Here is a 19,687-nt window from a genome sequence, read left to right on the forward strand (position 1 = left end):
TGTGATATTTAAAAACGTAATTACAAAATGGGTTCAAATTAATTAGATGAAAGAGTTTGATTGTACTTTATTTTGAAGACACATCAGTATAGTATAGCAAGGGTGTAAATAAATTTAATTGACTGAATATCATAAATATATGCCATATGTAAAGGAACATTCTACAACATTGATTGTAACAGAAGTTAAAAAAGCCAGAAATGATGAGTAAACGCTAATAGGGATAAAATAAGTAAAGCTCAGTTAATAGAATAAGATTATTAATCTGGAAGACAGTCGAAATAAAAAACACAATTATGTAAAATAAATTGCAATTAAGCTCTTTCATGTAAGTAATTTGAACTCATTTTGTAATTACGTTTTTAAATATCACAGTTTGTAAGTAGTTGACAAGAATCAAACGAAATAAAATCAACTCATGATGTTCTTCTAGAATCTTTGTTCTTGATCTCTTCAAGATGATAAAGGGAACTGTGTGTATGAAATAAAATTTTATACATTAACGGAAAACCAAAGGAGTTCGAATTCTACTAAAGCTATCATAGAGAGGAGTAAGCGGATAGACTTTAGATGATATACACCTCGTTCAATGTCGCATATCTAGAATACCATTGAAGCAACTAGAATGAGTTGATGACGTTAAACGCAAACTCATGTACCACGTTTCTTGATGACAATCTACTCACTAACTGGTATAATAAAAACAAGTGTTACGTCAGATAACCAAACAGTAAAATTGAGCTGTGAGCTCAATTGTTGTTTCGCGTAGTTAGACAAGGAAATATATGGTAAATTTTGTTGTTTCTAAAATTAACTGTTGGAAGACCAAATATTTGGTAATTAGTATACTATTATATTAATTTGTCAAATCCCCTACGAAGAAATCACTCGACGCGCCTAGAAGTCTGGCATGAGGTATGCTATGAAGGGGAAAGCAGTTACAATACAAATTTGCCAAAATCTGTTAGCTGAATTCAGTATCAACTAAAAAGTTAATTGCATGACCTAAAGGATGAATAGATTTGTTCCACACAGATCACGCTTCAGAAATCACGGGACTAAAAAACTTCAGAATCTTTAAATCATAACTTCCTACACTTTATGTTATTGAGACGAAATAATCTAACGGCAGAGAAGTCAAGTCTTATCTACAAACAACTCAAGTAAATGACAGTAGTATAGCGGGTGTGCCTGCTGTAGTTTGAGAATATGAATTTGACCTCAAGCTATATGACATTTATTCCACTATATTGATGTACACAGATACGAACTTGAATGAAATTTTAGAACCTAGACATAAACAATGTTAGAAACGTTTTGCATTCTTGACAATAAGCGCAACTATTAATCAGAAGATACAGTGAGAAAAATCTATCATTGTATGATGAAATTTTAGGGTACGGGCATAGACTGAAGTACACAAGTCAGCTATTTACTAAATATTTGGAATCATCACATGACATGCAGGATATTTTACCATAGATTAATTGCGTTTAAAGTATTAGTTGACAATTTTGACCAGAAAAATATTGAATGATAAATTATCTGCTCAATGTGTATATGGTGTTCGTCCAAAAGGGAGCACTCTAATAAAGGACGCCAATCAAAAAGGTGCGTACTAATGAGCGCGACTATTAGAAGGGTGCATATTACGCTCCATCCCTTCGCTTTACGAACAATCAGAAGTGTACTTTTCTAGACGTATGATGAAGAGTCTACTCTCAACAAATGTAATATTTCAAACTTGGTAACAAATTGTTATTTCTATTATCCTAGTCACGGTATCTCGTACATCTGTTTCATCGGCTAGGATATTAAAAGGCATGCTTGTGTGTGTTGGATTCCCAACAGATCAAGAGTGTTAGACAATTCCAGGTAAACGAAAATGCCCCGATGTATTAAAAAATTTGTATCTATTTGTTTTGGAATAAAATATTTGATTAAAGTTCGAAATTTAGTTGCATATAAAGCCGACTAAGTACTATATATTTTGGGTTAACTATGAAGAAAGTATCTAGTGATTCTTCACAAATCAACTGAAGTTAAGCCAGCTTTCAAGTATCAGTCCCGATGTTTCGCTGGTCACAAACCCATTAGAGTTTCTAAGGATTCCAAGGTTGATAACGTAAATATCTAAATCACCCCCAAAGATTAAACTGGTTAATATTACAGACCAAAAACAAATAAAAGGTAAAGAAACGAATCGGAAAACGTTTATATCGTCACTTAAACGCTAAAAACTTAGTCTTTTAACGTCTTCTCCAAACATGACTGCGCCATAGGTGTACTTTGTATACATGGTTTATAACCGTATTCTCGAGTTTTGATATCTTATTAGGTGTCAGATCATATAGTAGGGTGATTATTTTTTCGACATCGATTTTCTCCGCGTTTTACCATCACCGAAGTGCAAAGAGACCTAGGAGCATAAACTTCATTAACATCCAAAAAGAATGAACACTAGCTAAAAGTTACCAACTTGCATGGGATTCAACAATCTAAGATAACTAACCTGAAAATCCTTTATATACATTATTTCAAGTTACTATTTGAGTGATAATAAGTTTGAATAACACGGCTGTTAAAAGGTGAACAGAATCTATCAACTGATTAATAGGAAATACGTTAGTCATATACTGTCTGGAAAACAAGTTTCTACTGATACATTACAGAACATAAGATAGAAGAAACTACCTCGTTTAAAAGGAGCAGTGAATAAGCATTTCGCAAGAATACATATATTTTTTTATTGATTAAGCGACTAAATTATATATATATATATATATATATATATATATATATATATATATTCAACAAGCAGAACAATTTCAGCCAAGCAGTAGCGTACGGTTTAAAAATGAAGTAATTTTGACTATAAAAGATAGCTACAATAAAAATGATAATGATAAAAGTATTTATTGTGATAATCAATGCGATTATCGTAATTGGTTTTGTACAAAAGAGTAAATATCTTAAATGAGTAAAAATTAAAAGAACAATTGGTGTGGCGCATCATTTTCCCATCTTTTCTGTACACAGTAAACAAGATAGAAGTAAATGAGATATGATTGTATGCACACGCATCATGTATATTATTATTGTAATTAATCGTTGACTTATTTGAATTGAGAGTACGATGATGGAATTTGGCAAACCGAAATTCGTTGTTTTCGAACTTCATCCTTATATACTAAATAAACTGTTGATCATCGTGTTAAACCGATTGCCGAAGCTAATGAGATCAGGATCAATGTGGCGATAACAACAACCAATATAATACAGATTATTTTGCACTAAACCAGTGATTAGTTGATTGATACATAGTAATCCACATAAATTGCAGTGTGACAAAGAGAAAAATAACAACAACAATAGCATCAACAAAGTCACGGTAAAGATGGACAACAATAAGAAATACACAACATATACAATACAGTAGCTACCTTGCATTACAAGCATTTGTGTTTTATAGAGGTTATTCTTATAATCTATGGTTCATTCCGTTGTTTCCCAAAGACCCGATACCATAAACAAGCAAGAGACCCTTTCACGGAGTTCAAATCCAAGGTATATGATAAATGAGGCTTACTTTAATTTCTTCAAAACATGTGTACTACATACAACAAATAAGATTAATTTTTTTAAACCGTAAATAAACAACTGTGCCAACAAACGTGCATGTATAGCATCCCGGATCAATTACACTACTGTTGACAATGTTAACGAGATCAATCACTCACATATACATTGGTTCAAGCGATTTGTGTGTCCCCTATATATATCATGGTGCCCCTTTAAACCAATATTTATGTGCTTAAATAAATAAATAATAAATGTCATTTAGTATTTCCAAACACTAGCTGAGATAATCGCGTGAACCCCAGCTAGGTAATCTGCATCTACCTAAATGAATCAGCCTAACAGTCAGCATTTTAATAAACTGATGCTATATTTTGGTTTGGCTGCCCCTAATTTCCTTCCAACCTAATACCACATCAGCCCCCGTTTCGCATCGGGATAAACAGCTACTGAGCATACATAATACATATCCCAACTATTTCAGTCAATTAGGATCCACTACTATGTTCATTTATTTGCCATCCTTACCTGGTCAACTATGGCTAACTTCAACACTCCTCACACGCAAGTAAGAACATCTATGACATAAAACTAGAAACGTACAAATATTTTCCAATGAGGAATGCCATTGTGGTCTCTTCTCTAGAATCTGCCGAAGGGCAAATATTTGGTTGATGCATCTGCTTCCAGGTCTAAAACCAGCATGGTGTTCTCGGGTCTGCTCTTCACGAGTCCTGATTAAGCGTCCGATTATTACTGAATCTAATATTTTAGGTCGTCAAGCTGATTCTTTTGTGACTGTCACATAAGGACTTTTGTCCTTTCGTATAAACTGGGACTATCAGACATCTAAACCAGTCATATGGGATTATGTCGTCCTCGAATTCTAAGATCTCAGTCAATCTAACTTCCACACTTGGACCACTACTTTGAAGATTTATAGGGCTGGTTTATCTGAACAAGCTACTTTCCCTGGGGACAAGCCGCATATTACTTTTTTCTGACTACTGAGCCACCCACTAGTGCACACCAAAGGTGATCAAATCAAGGGTATTCATATATCGCGATTAGTAAAACGCCCTCAGATAAATGAGTTATAATTTAGTTATTCATACTCCTAAATTCATTTGTTGTTCAGCTTTCGAAACATCGTGAAATAATATAAATAAAACAGCAATCAGTTTCCTAACAAAATGATGTTTCACTTCTCAAAACGTATTGTAACCAAAACGCAGTAATTAGGTAAGATTATTTATGCATAAGGCCATGATTTAAACAATCCATATACACGAGGGTTCAGTTGTTGAAGTTGAGATGGGAAATAGTGCAGAATCTGAAAAAACAGTTGACTGAAAACATAGTTTAAGGAAGCTAACAACAATTTCACTACGAAAAAAGCAAATGAAAATGTCCACTTACGCGACGATTTTTCTTTTTTCTAATTACGGCTGACGAAAGGGTACGCTTTGAATTTACAACACAGTCGGATGCCTTGTTCAAATTGTATTCAACTTGATCGATTAAATCACCCTAATATAGAGAGCGAAAAGTAGTAAGGAAACAACAGAGATAATTGCTTAAAAGATAGTTCAGGTTAAACGTTAAAACGGTTATATTTTGTAGTAAAACTTGAAAATTCATCGTATCAAGATATATAGGAGCAAAACTTCGATAGTGACATATCAACAAACAAGACTATTCGGAAAATAGACATCACAAGGCAGAGAGTGGAAGTTTATTCATTTGATACAAAATGGAGAGATCGGGAGATTAAGCAACTCTATAGGGTTTTGAACTTACAGGGACTGAAATGGTTAAGTTTTGTTATGAATCCTAAGTGAATGCATAAGAGGATTTGTGGTTCTAATGACGATTGGGAAACGATAATGATAACTAAGTCAAAAAGAGGCATCCATCCATGAAATGAAAGATTGTTAAGCCAAACTATTTATAGGTGTTAAGTTTTCTTCAAAACTTAGTAAAACACACAGGAATTTGAGTTGACACTACATACAGCTAATCACACGTGTAGATCCATCTAAAATAGTTAACATCTCATTATTCAATATTTAGCATTATTTTACTTCACCATTTTTAAAATGTTCCAGTTCTATACCATTACTTTTACTACTTCGACTAAAAATTTCCAGAGTATCGTAATCCAAACTTACTGATTCAAATTGTTATACCAGTAAATTGTCAGAGAAACAACAGAAAAGTAGTCTATATTTATTAGTTATATTGCAAACGACATCTATTCAGTGGGTAACTGCATGTTTTTAAGTAAATTATCTTATTCCTAGAGATACAACGATGGATCCCAGAAAGTAAACACAGTACTATAATACTGAATTCGTAGTTCAAACGTGTGAGCGAAAATTATGATAAGTGGAGCCAGTCATTATTATATAGAATTTGTGGTAAAACATGCATAGATTTAAAAGAGAAAATTACCTGTTGGTCAACTAGAAGAGCGACATTGAAGAATAGCTCTTTCATCTCCTGGATACTTTTCTCGAGCCGTATAATATCTGCATGACGAGCTTCGATATCCGATAATGATCGCTTTGCAGCTTCTGTTTCAGCCATTATCTAATTTGAAAAAACTATCTATGAGGCATCGTATGAAGAAAAATTATGATCAGAATGCTCAGAAATTTACCACTTTACGAGGTTGAAAACAAATATAAGGAGGCAAGATAATGCAGGTTGATGGAACAATTGTAATTTACACAAATTGAGGGTTAAGAAAGCAATTAATCTGTTAAAATATTCATGAGCAGAGCTGAGTCAAGACTCGAAACTCAATAGGACAAAAAACACAGTTCAAATTAAAATGTACTTATGCTCCAACTAAGATTGAACAACTACTGTGATACTACTATTGTTGAACGAAGTAATTTCTCTTGCTATTTATGAATTTGAATAAAGTAGAAACAAACAAACACGTTAGTTTTCTGACCTCAATCATTATGAAATGTGAGCTGAGATGCGAACAAGAACCTTACTTTCTGTTCTTTCAGTATAAATGTTTCGGCATCCGATAAATACAGTGCAAGGTAACATGTAATGGGAATTGTCTGCCCCAGTGAGCGATTCGTCTGATACAAAGAGACAAATTCAAAAACTAGATATGCTCCCTTCAAAGCGACGTTTAGTCTACGATTAACCAGATCAACCATCTCATCATTTTTGAAGCTAATTCTTAGAAAAACTGAGTTTTTTGACCGAGGCACATTTTATTCATCTGGTACTTGTTTTCGCATACTTACTGACGAACTTTTGTAGATAACCATTATCTTGCAAACACTTTTAAACTATAGTTCATTTGTCTCTAACTTTTAACTCTGAACATAGTTCCAGCATGTGGTTGAATAGTTTACCAACCAAAGCTCTTTTGTAGCCTAGTGCATAAGAACCTAAAAATCCAAACAAAACCCATTGTGTTCTTTCGATGGACGGATATTTCTGATTGACCTTTTGCATTGCACTGAATACCAATATTAAGTTACTATTCCATTGTAAGCTGTATATCAGGGTGAGGTTTATTGGGGAAACTCAGTATATGAAAAAATGTATTTATAACTACTACAAGTAACAAATGTATCGTCCATTTTATTTGTTTCCATACCGTTGTCAATTATAACTAAATTAGAGACTTTATTAGCTTGAAGAGTGACAAAACTACTATTTCGCATTGAGGTAAAATTTAAGGCCGTTGTTCATTAAAATATAACACCTATTCTTCTTCAGATATATGAAACACTGATTTACTTTTATTCCAAGACAGTATGAGATACTAAAACTTCATACTACGAGCAATTTTATCGTGGTAAGTCAGCAAACCAACCAATTAGTAATTCATACTAGCGGTATTGAGCCAAAATGGAATTACAGGTGGTCGGTTGAAGGTAAAACATTATCAAGACAGATGAAAAATTCTGATAATTTGTGCATCGTCCACAAGTCGCACATTGTTGCATTTAGCTGCACTTAGAAATTTACTGTAAAACCTATGCTTGGAGTTTCGGTATTTAAAATGATGACAAAGAAAATTTGACCTATAAAAATCAAGTAACTTACAGCCTGTGTGAAAATACCCGTATGGTTTTTTTCTAACATCTTCTCAACTTCATCTTCTGAAAATGGAACTTCAGCTGGAAAACAATTAAACTTCTTTTCAAAACGGAAAAAAATTTACCGATACGGAGTTTGGTTCGAATTCGAGCCTTACACTTGTCACGATAATCTACTTGTAATTGACTATAATTGTTCATAATGTGAACGAATTGTCGAGAAATAGCAGCATGCTAAAGTGAAAGCATAAGATATCCCAAAATCAAAACCTGAGACGACTTTAGACGAGATTTACCAGATAATCCTGACAGAAGTTTGTCATCTTCCTGTTGCCCTAGTTCTACAATTGTAGACGATCCCATTAAAAAAAAGAATTTACCTTTCAAAGAACTCTGAATTTTATGAGCACTTTCTCGGATGGAATTGGTGAGCTCTGTAAGCTGACTATCCAGTTCTTAAACCGTAAAAGAATAAATAACATTACTTGGATCTTGTTGAGGTGTGGCCAGTATATCTTTTTGTAGCCTGTCAATTGCATTAATATCTCGCCGTAAATTATCAATATCAGAGTGAAGTTCATTGACCTACTGATAATTAGACGAACAAGCATATTCACCTGATCGAAAACAGCAATATTTAGTTGAGAAAAGTCAAACTCTGCATTTTTCCTGGCATTTTTATCAGTTCTGATTTTTATACGCTATAATCGTAAGAAACAATAAAACAATTTTAACAGAACTACAGCTTCAAGCTCAGGCAGTCGGTCTTTAACCATCCAAAAGTTGAATACAGGAAAACCGTAATACGTAGTTTACCAAATAACTACCGACAATGGACCGATACGTGATGAAAAGGTGCCTGTTACTCTCAGAGCGTTTATTATCTGCATGGGGAAAACAAATAAAAAAAATGACAAACTGGGTTCACATACAAAGCAGTCTACAAACAAGTTTAAGAAAACATACTTTTATGTTAGAAAGTCAGATGTTACTGAAGCATTGTCTGGATTAGTCTGAAGGCCGTCAAACATATATTTGATGATTTAGGTCTCCTATGTGATGAGCTATTGCAGAGCATGAACAAGTGTAACTTCCAAGAGCTGGAAGTTTAAGTGCATTTTCGAAGATTCTGTGAACACAATGTCTCATAATTTACGAACCGATTTTCAAAAAGCATATACGTGGATTGACAAAAATATATGCAAACACTGGTTCCAAAAGATTTTGACTCAAAAACTAGAAATCTCACTTTTCATCGTTTCGTCAGTAAAATAACTCGGGTCGATAGCAGTTCTACAGTTTTAGATTAATAGTAGCATAGCTCGACTAAGAATAACTTACCAAGGCTGAAACCTTGTCATAGTACATGAACAAATATTATCTCCAGAATAAAAACATACTTTCGTGAACTAGTAGTAGCTAATTTAAAATCAGTGTTCAGTCAGGCAGAACGTAGGGCCAGGTACATGCATGCATCGGCCCAAGTTACCACACCTTATTAGCACCTAATTCATTAGCACCAAATTCATAGTAGTTGCTTTAGTGGCAGTGAGAAAAGTCTCATATAAGGATATGATACAGGAAGAAGAGTTAAATCGTAGAAAGGTATAAGGTAATTTCAATCTCATGGTTTAAGAGAAGACAAAGAGTGCGTACACCTATACCATTCTGATCGATTGTAGGCCATGCCACAGAGTCTCCAACCACTCGTTGCGTTAGTCGCGCGGACTCCAACCAAATAGTCTGCATCTACTAACAAGGCTTAGACTAGAAGTTAGTGAGTTTATGGACTGATCTTAAGTTTTGGTTTGGCCGCCCCTAACTTTCTTCCATTCGTCTTCAACACTAGTCAGCATTGCGCGCAGCAGTCGTCGGTGCTTGAGCATGCGTGTTACGTGTTACGCAACTGATATTGATCCTAATAATTTCATCTTGCTATAATAATGTGGTGTGGCTGGTTGAACCGTTATACATACACCAGTTTCTGATTCTGGTTTTACTGATTGATACTTGATGCACAGTGATAACTTTGAAAACTCAGGTACAGACGAGTGAGAAGTAGTTTGCTATCCCTAACAAAATGTCTTTATATGACTACATATAAACAGTCATTGCCAGGGAGACCCTAATGCTGTATAAGATGAACCGAAAATAGTGGACATGAGCACCTAGACCCCGAAGAAACCCATGGCTCGTGAGCTTATTCATCGAATACTACTGCACTATATATCCCGGAGCATTATTATACATTTTATATGCAGTTGTTAATAAATTAAAACGTCACCAAGAGATACTGTAGTATGAGCTGGCAACTAAGGAAGGAATCCGGTGTTCATCTTGTTGTGCTAACGAGGTATGGCAACTTGGACCGATGCATATATGTGCCTGGTCCTACGTTGTCGCTGACTGAAGGAAGGAAAGTTGCTCTTGCCCGAAAAAAACATGTTGGAATTTTTTATAATGCTTACGGTATTGTGTTCCCTTTGTGTATCTCAGGTGAGCTATGCCTTCTCCTCAGTACTAGATACATTCCAGTTTTTAAAAAACCATTAGTTCTAGTATATGACAAAAGAACATCTCATTGCTGTTGAATAACCCCGAAAACTCGTACTTTGTTTGGACGAGTTTACCGTGTGGCAGTTTGCTCTGTTCCATTTTCTAGGTGTGAAACATGGTCATTAACAACATAGGATATTAGCAAATTACTAGTATTCGGTCACAGGTATTTCAAACATTGCATGTGTATTTTAGGACCACAGATTAAGCAATGTTTGAATTAGGAATAGGGTACTGGGTAAGGATGGTAATTTGATTGAGGGGTTGGCAAATCTCTATCGATTCACATAATTGGGACATGTGCTACCTATGATTAACCACTGCCCACCTCGACGGTAGATGTTTAGTGTAAGAGTAGGCTATAAGAAAGTCAGCGATGGCCAAACCAAAAAATGGCATTAGCCATGAATTCACTGAAAATTGGACTGAGCCATGTTAGTAGATCTAGACTACTTGGATGGGGTCCGCATGATTATCGTAATCAATGGTTAGAAACTAAATGATGTGGTTCAGAACCTTTCGCAATGGTGCAGGTGTATGTACTCTGTTTCCCGTAAAAGTTTGAGTTCTTTATTACTTTTGTATTTTTAATTCACTAGTTTACATTTTCTCAAACTCTAATGCCTAGTCCTTTCACTCACTATTCATACTGTTGATACCTCTTCTACGCTGAGGTTCAGCCAGACGATTCCATCTTTCTGTAGCAATGATATGGCAAGTTGAATGAATGAACATGCAAATCAGGTTCTAAGTTGTGACTGACTGAGGAAATAAGACGAGGGTAGCACCCAATTCCTCAAAACTATGGAGTTGTTTATTGAGGAAAATGTTAGAAAAACACTGACAATCTAGATACTTAGGAAAGTTTCTGATGTATAATAAAAAGACAAGACTAACTCTCTACAGCTTTAATTCACCAGTGGTCATTTATTCATGTTAATCCTACACGCTGGCATAAATGACACTAGTGTGGTGGCATATATGACCTGATGTCTCAAAATTCCACGTTTAGTATGTGGATAACATAGCTAGGTTGTACGATAACGTTTTCTGACAAACAAACTACTTCATTTAAAGGGTAGCGTTTAAGTAATTGTATGTTACCCGCTGAGAATTTAATGAGATTATCAAGCATTATTGTATATTTGAAGGTGGAAATACCTGTTTTCCTCAAAATAATTGATTAGCAACAATATTTCCCTGATTGGAATCAACAAATGATGAATATTTATCACTTAAAATATGTGTATACACTCAATGATAATTAATGATTAGTAGGAATTAAGCGTCTAAATATCCCGTGAATCAAAAGAAAATTAAAACGTATCGGGATAAGTGGGACAAAAAATTAAGGTGTAATCCGAAAAACAATCTTCTGAATATTAGGAAGTCGTGAATTAAACTAAATGAATTTCATGTTACCACTTTAAATGCCAAGTATAAGCGATCATACACTACAAATGTTTTCTAATTCACCAGATTACGACACGCTAGTAGCGCGCTTACTACTAGTGATAGAGTGCACAAAAATATTCTACACAACCGGGATTCGGTCGCCAAGCGACTTTTAGTCATGAAGGCACTCGGACGGTAACCCTATTTTTCGAATGTGGCACATGAAGCTTTCAAGCTATGCTACATCATAACATTCTATATCTCTTCTTGTATGATCTTTTATCCAGAGTTTTTCGTGGTACATACTATTTCAATACTGTTCAAAATTTGTTTTACAAGATTCAAATTGTTCATAAGATTCAAACAGACTTTGCAGTTATCGGCTAGCGCATGTTAGAAACAGATTCACAACGTTTACGAGTTGTTGAAGATAGCTTAGGCAAAATCAATGTCCCTTTAGAACGCTACTATGGTGCACAAACCGCTAGATCTCTTGGGAACTTCAATGTTTGCACAAGATCGGACACAATGCCAGTAAGTATATTTTGTCTATTTTAATAGCTTTCTCAGTTGCAAATTGTCTATTCTCTAGCTATGATTAAGGAGGTTGCTGCTTGTACAAACTTCAAGCTCGGGAGAATTAGTTCCAAACTCTCGGACGCCATAGTAAAGGCTTGTCGCGAAGTATACCATGGGCAACATGACAATGAGTTCCCTCTCGTTATTTGGCAAACTGGTTCTGGTACTCAGACTAATATGAACGTTAATGAAGTTCTGTCGAGTAGAGCCAGTGAACTGATTGATGGCTCGCGCAGTTCTAGATTGACTGTACATCCCAACGATCATGTCAATCTTGGACAGGTTCGATCATCTTTATTATGTATTGTTTGCTTAAGAGTTCAAATGATATTTTTCCCACTGCTATGAATCTGAGTATTGCAATGGAAACTGCATGGAAGGTTCTGCCGTCTTTGAATCACCTCATAAACGTACTCAAAATTAAGATGCATGAATTTATGAATGTGATCAAAATTGGGAGGACCCATATGCAAGTAATATCCGCACGATGTTATGCATTTTGTTTAGGACGCTGTTCCAATGAGCGTTGGACAAGAACTGAGTGGATATGTGAGTCAACTCCAGCAGGCAGTGGATTCAATTAAATCACAATTACCGTTGATTTGTCATTTAGCTGTTGGTGGAACTGCTGTAGGAACTGGGTTAAATTGTTCTAAAGGTTTCGATGAGGAACTCTGTGTAAGCTTAACACAGTTAACTGATCGTCTCTACAGAACTGTAAGTGTAGTTTACGAAAATTTCAGAATGACTTTCCTACACTTCATAACAGTTATATAAACGTAACAACTCACTTCTACTAATTATATATACTTGAAATTGTTTTCGCAGATTCTGACAAAAGGATGATATTTTCGACGTTGACAAAAATCTTTTACTTTTAAACGTTGGACATTTGTATGTGAAAGACATTGACCAGTTTTCTAACAGCTATAGAAAGACGAACAAAATTTATTTGTTTAAATTTAATGTAACAAAATCTGAAGATCCAGATATTTTTCTTCGTTTTTTAGGATCTTTCAAACAGTTCAACAAGAATCAGTCTTTCGTTTACAGTAATATAGACTGTCAAACCTAGGAATGTTTCGTGATATTGAAGAAACCGAGACCAATTCGTCTTGCTATTTCTTAAATCTTCATTGGGTTCCCCTCATCTTTTTAAGTTGCAGCCAGCTACCATGTTTCTTGACTGCTGATCAGCCTACAGTTCGTATTTAAAACTCTGACCTTGCTTAAGTGTGGATAAGAACAAAACGAAACTGGCGACATTGATAAAACTCAATTTGAAAGCATGGTATTCAGTGATTTCACGTGAATGAGCGATAAAAACAGTTACATAAATTTGTTTGATGCAAAAAGTACCTTTATCACTCCTATAAAAACTTTCTAGTCTTAATGCCTGATTTTAGAAATCTAATTATAAAAAGATATTATGAGGATCTAGCTTTATATAGTTTGAAGAAAAGTAGTTGTATAATTACTGTAAACTAGTTATTATGTTTATATTTTCTAATTGTGGCTTGGAAAATTTATTCAAAGCTTAATATCCGTGTGTTTCAGACTATTTATGGAAAAAGTACTATTCCATTAATTTTGAAAATATTGCATCATTTTGAACATGAAAGAAGATGAGAGTTTTGTTTTAGCTGCTTTCAATACTTCTGATTTATTATTTAGATAGCTACTACGGATTCCAAATTATGGAAGTAATAGTAAGTATTTTGATACTGTGTTTAGATGCTTGTGTTAATATGGTAATCATTCAAATAGCACATTGAGTGATATGGGATGGTCGGATGTAAGCTTTTGTTTTGAGAACTGATGTTCATATTATTCTATGGCTTCTTTTTCAACAATAAGTTGACCAACAAAATCATAGTTCTTTATTTTCCCTTACTTGATCATTGAATTATTGCTTTTTAATAGTCGTCACCTACTGGTAGTTGTGATAACATGTTTTGTTACTCCTTAAGACTCTATAAAACAGCTGTCGAAGCATTTTTCACTTATCTACCAGTGGTTCAAATTTAGACAACTTGCGGTCATTTTGAATTTGTAACTAAGTTTGGCGTTTGTCACTGGTAATATTATCAGTTTATTCCACACTACCTTGCTATCCAACAAACTTCCTCTTAGATTTTTTTCACTGTCAACACCGGATGTTGCATTGTGCTGTCTTCTTGTCTGCATCTTATGTATGATTAATTAACTCTCACTCTATTTATTATGTGTAATTGGAATGAGAATTCTACTCTTCAGTTACTATTATACTGATTTATTCAGTTACCCAGGATTTTTCAGTTAAATTCGGAAACGAATATTTGAAATACTGAACAAGTTGTTTCACTTACGCCTCACAAATTCTTTTAACAGATGTACAAAGAATCTACGCCTGTGGTAGATCTCATTTTCAAACCAGCGGAAAATAAATTTGCAGCTCTTGCAGGCCATGACGCCTTATTACAGTTAAGTGGTTGTTTTAATACCACCGCTACAGCTTTAATGCGTTTGTCTAATGACTTTTGTTTGCTCAGCTCCGGACCAAACTGTGGCCTCAGTGAATTTGTTTTACCGGCAAACGAACCTGGATCAAGTATTATGCCAGGCAAGTTACATACATTACTATTGTAGACAATTTTCTTTGTTATATCTCTCTTGTTCGATAATCCAAGCACTACTCGACGTCACATGAATTAAGCTGATGGAATTCCAAAAGGTATTCGGTTTAGGTTTTGTCTACTGGAAATATGCTACAATGACTTAGTGATTGAAGCGCCTGACTCATTCAGTAGGGCCCAATTCACAACACTAAACTTGCTTCTCCATAAGCAGCTGGATAGTAATCTAGCTTTCTAACTAAAGTATGACTCAAATTCAATGAAACGGCCACCACAGGACGAGTGAATGTATTTACTATGCCTTAAACATGTGACTCGGATCTAACTAACCCTTGGATCTTAAGAGTCTATACATTAAAGGATGATAACATAATATTCGGAGTTTAACCACAACTTAATCAGTAACATCTTTCATAATCGAAACGTGCCAACCCAGTAAAATCAGAAGCGAAGAGGTTCGAAGGTATAATTGACAGAATATTGATATACCGAGAAGTGACTAATCTAAGCTGGTTAGCGGTTGTAGGAGAAGTAAAGCATGGCGTACCCACTCGTGATCTGGTGTGGATGCATGGCCGAGTGCATAAAGCTAGGTGAGTCCATTAAAATTAATGCGGTTAACATCAAATGTCGAAGACATACAGAGTTATTGATTTTGAGGATTTACCGCTACAGGTATTTTAAATGACTGTTAGTGAGTTTGAAGTGTTACAATTGTGCAATATTATTTTATTTCTTAAGTAATGTCTGTTTGCATAAAAACTTTCGCACATTAGTTTCCGAATCCAATACCACAGCTTGGTTCATATATTTTAGTAAAACAATAAATAAAGTCGATCAACAATGCGATGTTGAATGAGCGAATGTTTGTCAAATCGCCTACGCTCCCACATATTCACTATTCGTCAGATTTTAAACACAGGCATGCTTATCGGCGTCCGACAATGATAGTTTTTCGTGACTTAAAAGCGGCATTTGACTCTGTTGACCGAGAGGTTCTGTGGCAGTATCTGTCGTTGAAAGGTGTGCCTCAGAAATACCCTGTAAAGGCTCTTTACTCGAACACTATTAGTCGAATCAGAGCTTATGGCGAACCGCCATCTGATTTTGCAACCTCAAGTGGTGTCCGTCAAGGCTGTCCACTATCTCCATCTTTGTTCATTTTCGTCATAGAACTACTGCTGGAAATAACACTTTCATCGACTGAATTTTCTAGAATCGATCTCCTACCAGGAGGTCCACCTATCGACCTAGAATATGCAAATGCGGACTACTTGGTTGGGGTCCGCGTGACTATCGTAGCCAATGGTTGGAGACTGTGTGGCATGGCCTACAATCGATTAGAATGGCATAGGTGTACACACTCTTTGTCTTCCCTTAAACTATGAAATTAAACTTATTGTATACCTTTTTTTCTACGAACCAATTCTTTCTTCTTTTATTATATCCTTATACACAATCCTTCTTTTATATATTACTACCAATGAAGCAACTATTCCTCTGAATTCGATGTTCATCTTGTTGTGCTAATGTGGTGTGGTAACTTGTACCGATGCATATATGTGCTTGGTCCCACGTTGTAGCTGAATGACTGACTGCGTAGGTTTCCAAAAAACAACATATTCTTGCTATTTAACCCCGATTTCCATGGGAAGCAAAGCCGCAAAATATAATTTGTCTTCCAAACGTGGATTCTGTTGAATGTGTTAACTGAAATAATCTTCAATGGAATAGAAAGGTATTTCTCATTTGAATCCAAAACTTTCACTTCTTTTTACTTTGTTTATCATCTCGTCTGGTTTAGTATTATTTATATTGTTGCACCGACTGAAGCTGGTACCTAACAGTTATTATTGGGAGCATTCCGATGGTATGTATCAGAATGCTATTATCTATCAAAAGACTTAACTGTTTGTACATTAGTGAATCCAGGTCCTATCATACATTTGGTAAGAATGAGAGGTTTTCCATATCTTGAAAGTTTAAAAAGGTATTTACGTTTGTCGTTGTTAATTTTTTCAATCACCATATTTTTCAAATATTAAACCTAACCTATGGCTTTTTTCTTCAAAAAGCCCTAAATTCGTTTTTAGTGTTAAAAAGAATATGGTTCTGAATCATCTGATTTTCTTTGTCTTTTTTCTCACACAGATTCCCATCTGTACACTCGATATCCAGTTTTGGGAACCTATTTCTGATTTTGTGAGCTTGGCTAGGTATTTTCTTTCTCCACATTCAACAGTAGGCAGCATTTTCTCATTTCCTTCATACACATATTTTTCAGTTAACTCGGGTCCTTAATCATTTGAATAATTTAATTGCGAAGAAAGCTAAAGATAAATATCCCTAAGAATTTAACTTTCCGTAAACTAGTTTTGGAACTAATAATTTATTCACATCTAATATACCTTTAATTATATATTTTGATTGGCTCAGTGACCAGCTTTCTGATGTATTAAGCTGCTGTTGTCGGATAACAATTCGCTTGTGTTGGTATGATTTTCGGCAGTCGGGGGTCATAAGTGTTCTTAACCCCTTGTCACAATCGAAATTATCACTTAGCTATCCTCAACTTTTTGGTCAAATAAATATTTCGATAAAACGGTCTCTCAAGAGATGTTCACATTGTTTTCTGTTTTACTCTAATTCCTTATATAAAAGGTAAAGTCAATCCAACTCAGTGTGAATCTCTACGAATGGTTTGCTTGCAGATAATGGGTAATCACTTCACAACTTCGATGGCAGCATCTCAAGGTCAACTGGAATTAAATGTTTGTAAACCTTTAATAGCTGCGAATCTTTTACATACGTGTGAACTGTTAACAGATTCGACACGTTGTTTTGCTGATAAATGTGTCAGAGATCTACAACTGAATCGAGAAAAAATCCAGGAATACGTGGATAAGTCTCTAATGTTAGTTACGGTTCTAACGCCTCATATTGGTTATGATTTATCAGCCAAACTGGTTCAACATGCATCGAAATTCAAAAAAGGATTGCGTGAAAGCGCGATTGAGTTAAACTTGCTATGTGGGGAAAAGTTTGATGAAATTGTTAAACCAATGGAAATGGCCTTTCCTCATAACAACAAATGAATTCCAAAAATTTTTCTTTTTGCCTTTTGTTACTTAGATAATTAACAGTATGATTCAATCTAATTCTATAAACTTCTAAATTTGGTGTTATATTAAGAAAATAAGATAAACTAACTATTTAAACAAAAATTTTCACAAGAATTTTTTCCCAGTTTTGTAGAAACAATTTTACAATAGTTCAGTGCTAATTGAATGAAAAACGTAAAACTTTCTGGTGGGAAGTTTTATCTTCCTTTAAAGTTAACCACTTCTAATGTCTGCAATGAATTCAGGTTTTGTCAACCATTTGCAAATATTATGTATCACGATGAACACTTCGTTCCAGGTTATTATATGAGAAATCCAAAAAATCTTATTCCTTAGGCAAACGAATTTACGAGCTCACCACTTGTTTAATTTGTGATGAGAAAGAATATTTATCCTGACTTAATCAACTCTCCAGTTGTCACCAGTCAACAAGAACGTTGAAATGTTAAGACATTTGATTTCTCCATCCAATGACTAGGTAGTGTAAGTTTATATGAGCTGAATAAATAAGAGGACACCGGGAGATTGTGTCGTCCTTTATTATAAGCTTATAGAATTTGGATATTTCACTACAACACTACTCATTATTCTCAGCCTGTAGTATAGCATTTACTGCTATAAACGAGAGAAAATAAAGGAATAATTGCACTCATAGAATACTCCCTGCTTCTCCATGGTTTTTAAAAACAATTCCACTGCTGTTTTGGATTTGTATGCGCAAACTTTGTGTTATAGGTTCGATGTTGTCTTTTATCTCACCAGTAAGGTTTGGGTAAAAAACATGATTTTTCAATAAGTCATTTGGAAATGAATGATATGTATGTGACTGACTTATTTAAACATTTGATTTCATTTAATTGCACACAATACGACAAGCATAAAATAGTTCCTTCTATTCATTCACTTTTCTAATATAACTATGGATAAATTTAAAATAACTTCTATCAAAAGCGTCTATGGCACACTGACATATTTGTGTCAAACGATGGCTCCATAAGCTTGAAATGTAATCTGTATTAAAATTACACATATACACTCACTCACTAAATGAACAGGGAAATGGCCGGAAGTACTAGAGGTCGCACAATCACTAAACACCAAAAAACATTGAAGACATCCTCAGCCAGCATACTGACCTCACGACCTTGAATGTTCCAAGCAAAAATAGGAGGGTTTATTTTATTAAACTAACCTCGCTAAAATGAAATTCCATTTTCAGTAATTTTGTTGCGCTGTTAATATGCATGTTGAATTATAGATAGGACTAAGATTTCGAAGAAAATCGATAGCATTTATTAGACAAAACCCCTAGTAACATTTTATAGAGGAGATAGTTTTCAAAGATCTTGTCTAACAAGACGATACTACACATGAAAATAAACTACATTCATGATTGGAGTTCATATATTAACTCATTAAGCACTATAAGCAATCTATCCTTGATTTAAAATTAATTTTCAAAAACAATTCACCTCGAAAAGCTTTATAAAGTGATTTTAAGTAGGCTTATTTCTGAATATTTTATACGAAATTGACAATTAAACTTACGTGACACACTCCCTTTCGCCATAAGTCTTTAAAGTAATCTGAAAATCAAATTTCAGCGTGCATTAGAAAATAAAGTCTCTTTATGACTGTGATACATTCGCCTTTGCCTTCAATATAAAACTCACACTTTACCAATCTCAGTAGAACTATAAGTTGATAACAAAGATTCATTCGTATTCTGATCTCTCAGATTTTGCTAAAGACTATGGGATGACGG

The 19,687-nt window shown here is 34.7% G+C and overlaps 3 protein-coding genes across 3 annotated transcripts in view; 2 read left to right on the forward strand and 1 right to left on the reverse strand.

Annotated features, from left to right (window-relative positions):
* The window catches only part of Smp_158230 (hypothetical protein), a gene marked incomplete at both ends in the record, with an annotated part of 45,797 nt that extends 44,487 nt beyond the window's left edge, over window positions 1-1,310 (forward strand). The window contains one exon of the mRNA XM_018791550.1: window positions 1,264-1,310. Coding sequence (XP_018645261.1) covers window positions 1,264-1,310 — 47 coding nt within the window. The remainder of the gene's footprint in view (window positions 1-1,263) is intronic.
* A 1,415-nt stretch (window positions 1,311-2,725) lies between these two features.
* Window positions 2,726-11,822, reverse strand: Smp_066670.1 (syntaxin, putative). The gene is made up of 11 exons (XM_018791551.1): window positions 11,665-11,822; window positions 8,399-8,539; window positions 8,273-8,356; window positions 8,141-8,240; window positions 8,036-8,110; window positions 7,926-7,996; window positions 7,781-7,889; window positions 7,663-7,736; window positions 6,034-6,171; window positions 4,999-5,109; window positions 2,726-3,293 (listed from the first exon to the last, which is right to left on the reverse strand). The coding sequence occupies exons 2-11, from the start codon at window positions 8,429-8,431 to the stop codon at window positions 3,207-3,209; spliced, it is 882 nt and encodes a 293-aa protein (XP_018645262.1). The 5' UTR covers window positions 8,432-8,539; window positions 11,665-11,822; the 3' UTR covers window positions 2,726-3,206.
* Window positions 11,823-11,996: 174 nt separating this feature from the next.
* Smp_158240 (fumarate hydratase) lies at window positions 11,997-17,895 on the forward strand (the record flags this gene model as incomplete). Its single annotated transcript, XM_018791552.1, has 7 exons — window positions 11,997-12,140; window positions 12,177-12,467; window positions 12,503-12,658; window positions 12,693-12,902; window positions 14,556-14,791; window positions 16,733-16,749; window positions 17,462-17,895. The coding sequence occupies 7 exons, from the start codon at window positions 11,997-11,999 to the stop codon at window positions 17,893-17,895; spliced, it is 1,488 nt and encodes a 495-aa protein (XP_018645263.1).
* Between the last annotated feature and the right edge of the window lie 1,792 nt (window positions 17,896-19,687).

Source organism: Schistosoma mansoni, assembly GCF_000237925.1.
Source record: "Schistosoma mansoni, WGS project CABG00000000 data, chromosome 2 unplaced supercontig 0120, strain Puerto Rico, whole genome shotgun sequence".
In the NCBI taxonomy this organism is placed as follows: domain Eukaryota; kingdom Metazoa; phylum Platyhelminthes; class Trematoda; order Strigeidida; family Schistosomatidae; genus Schistosoma; species Schistosoma mansoni.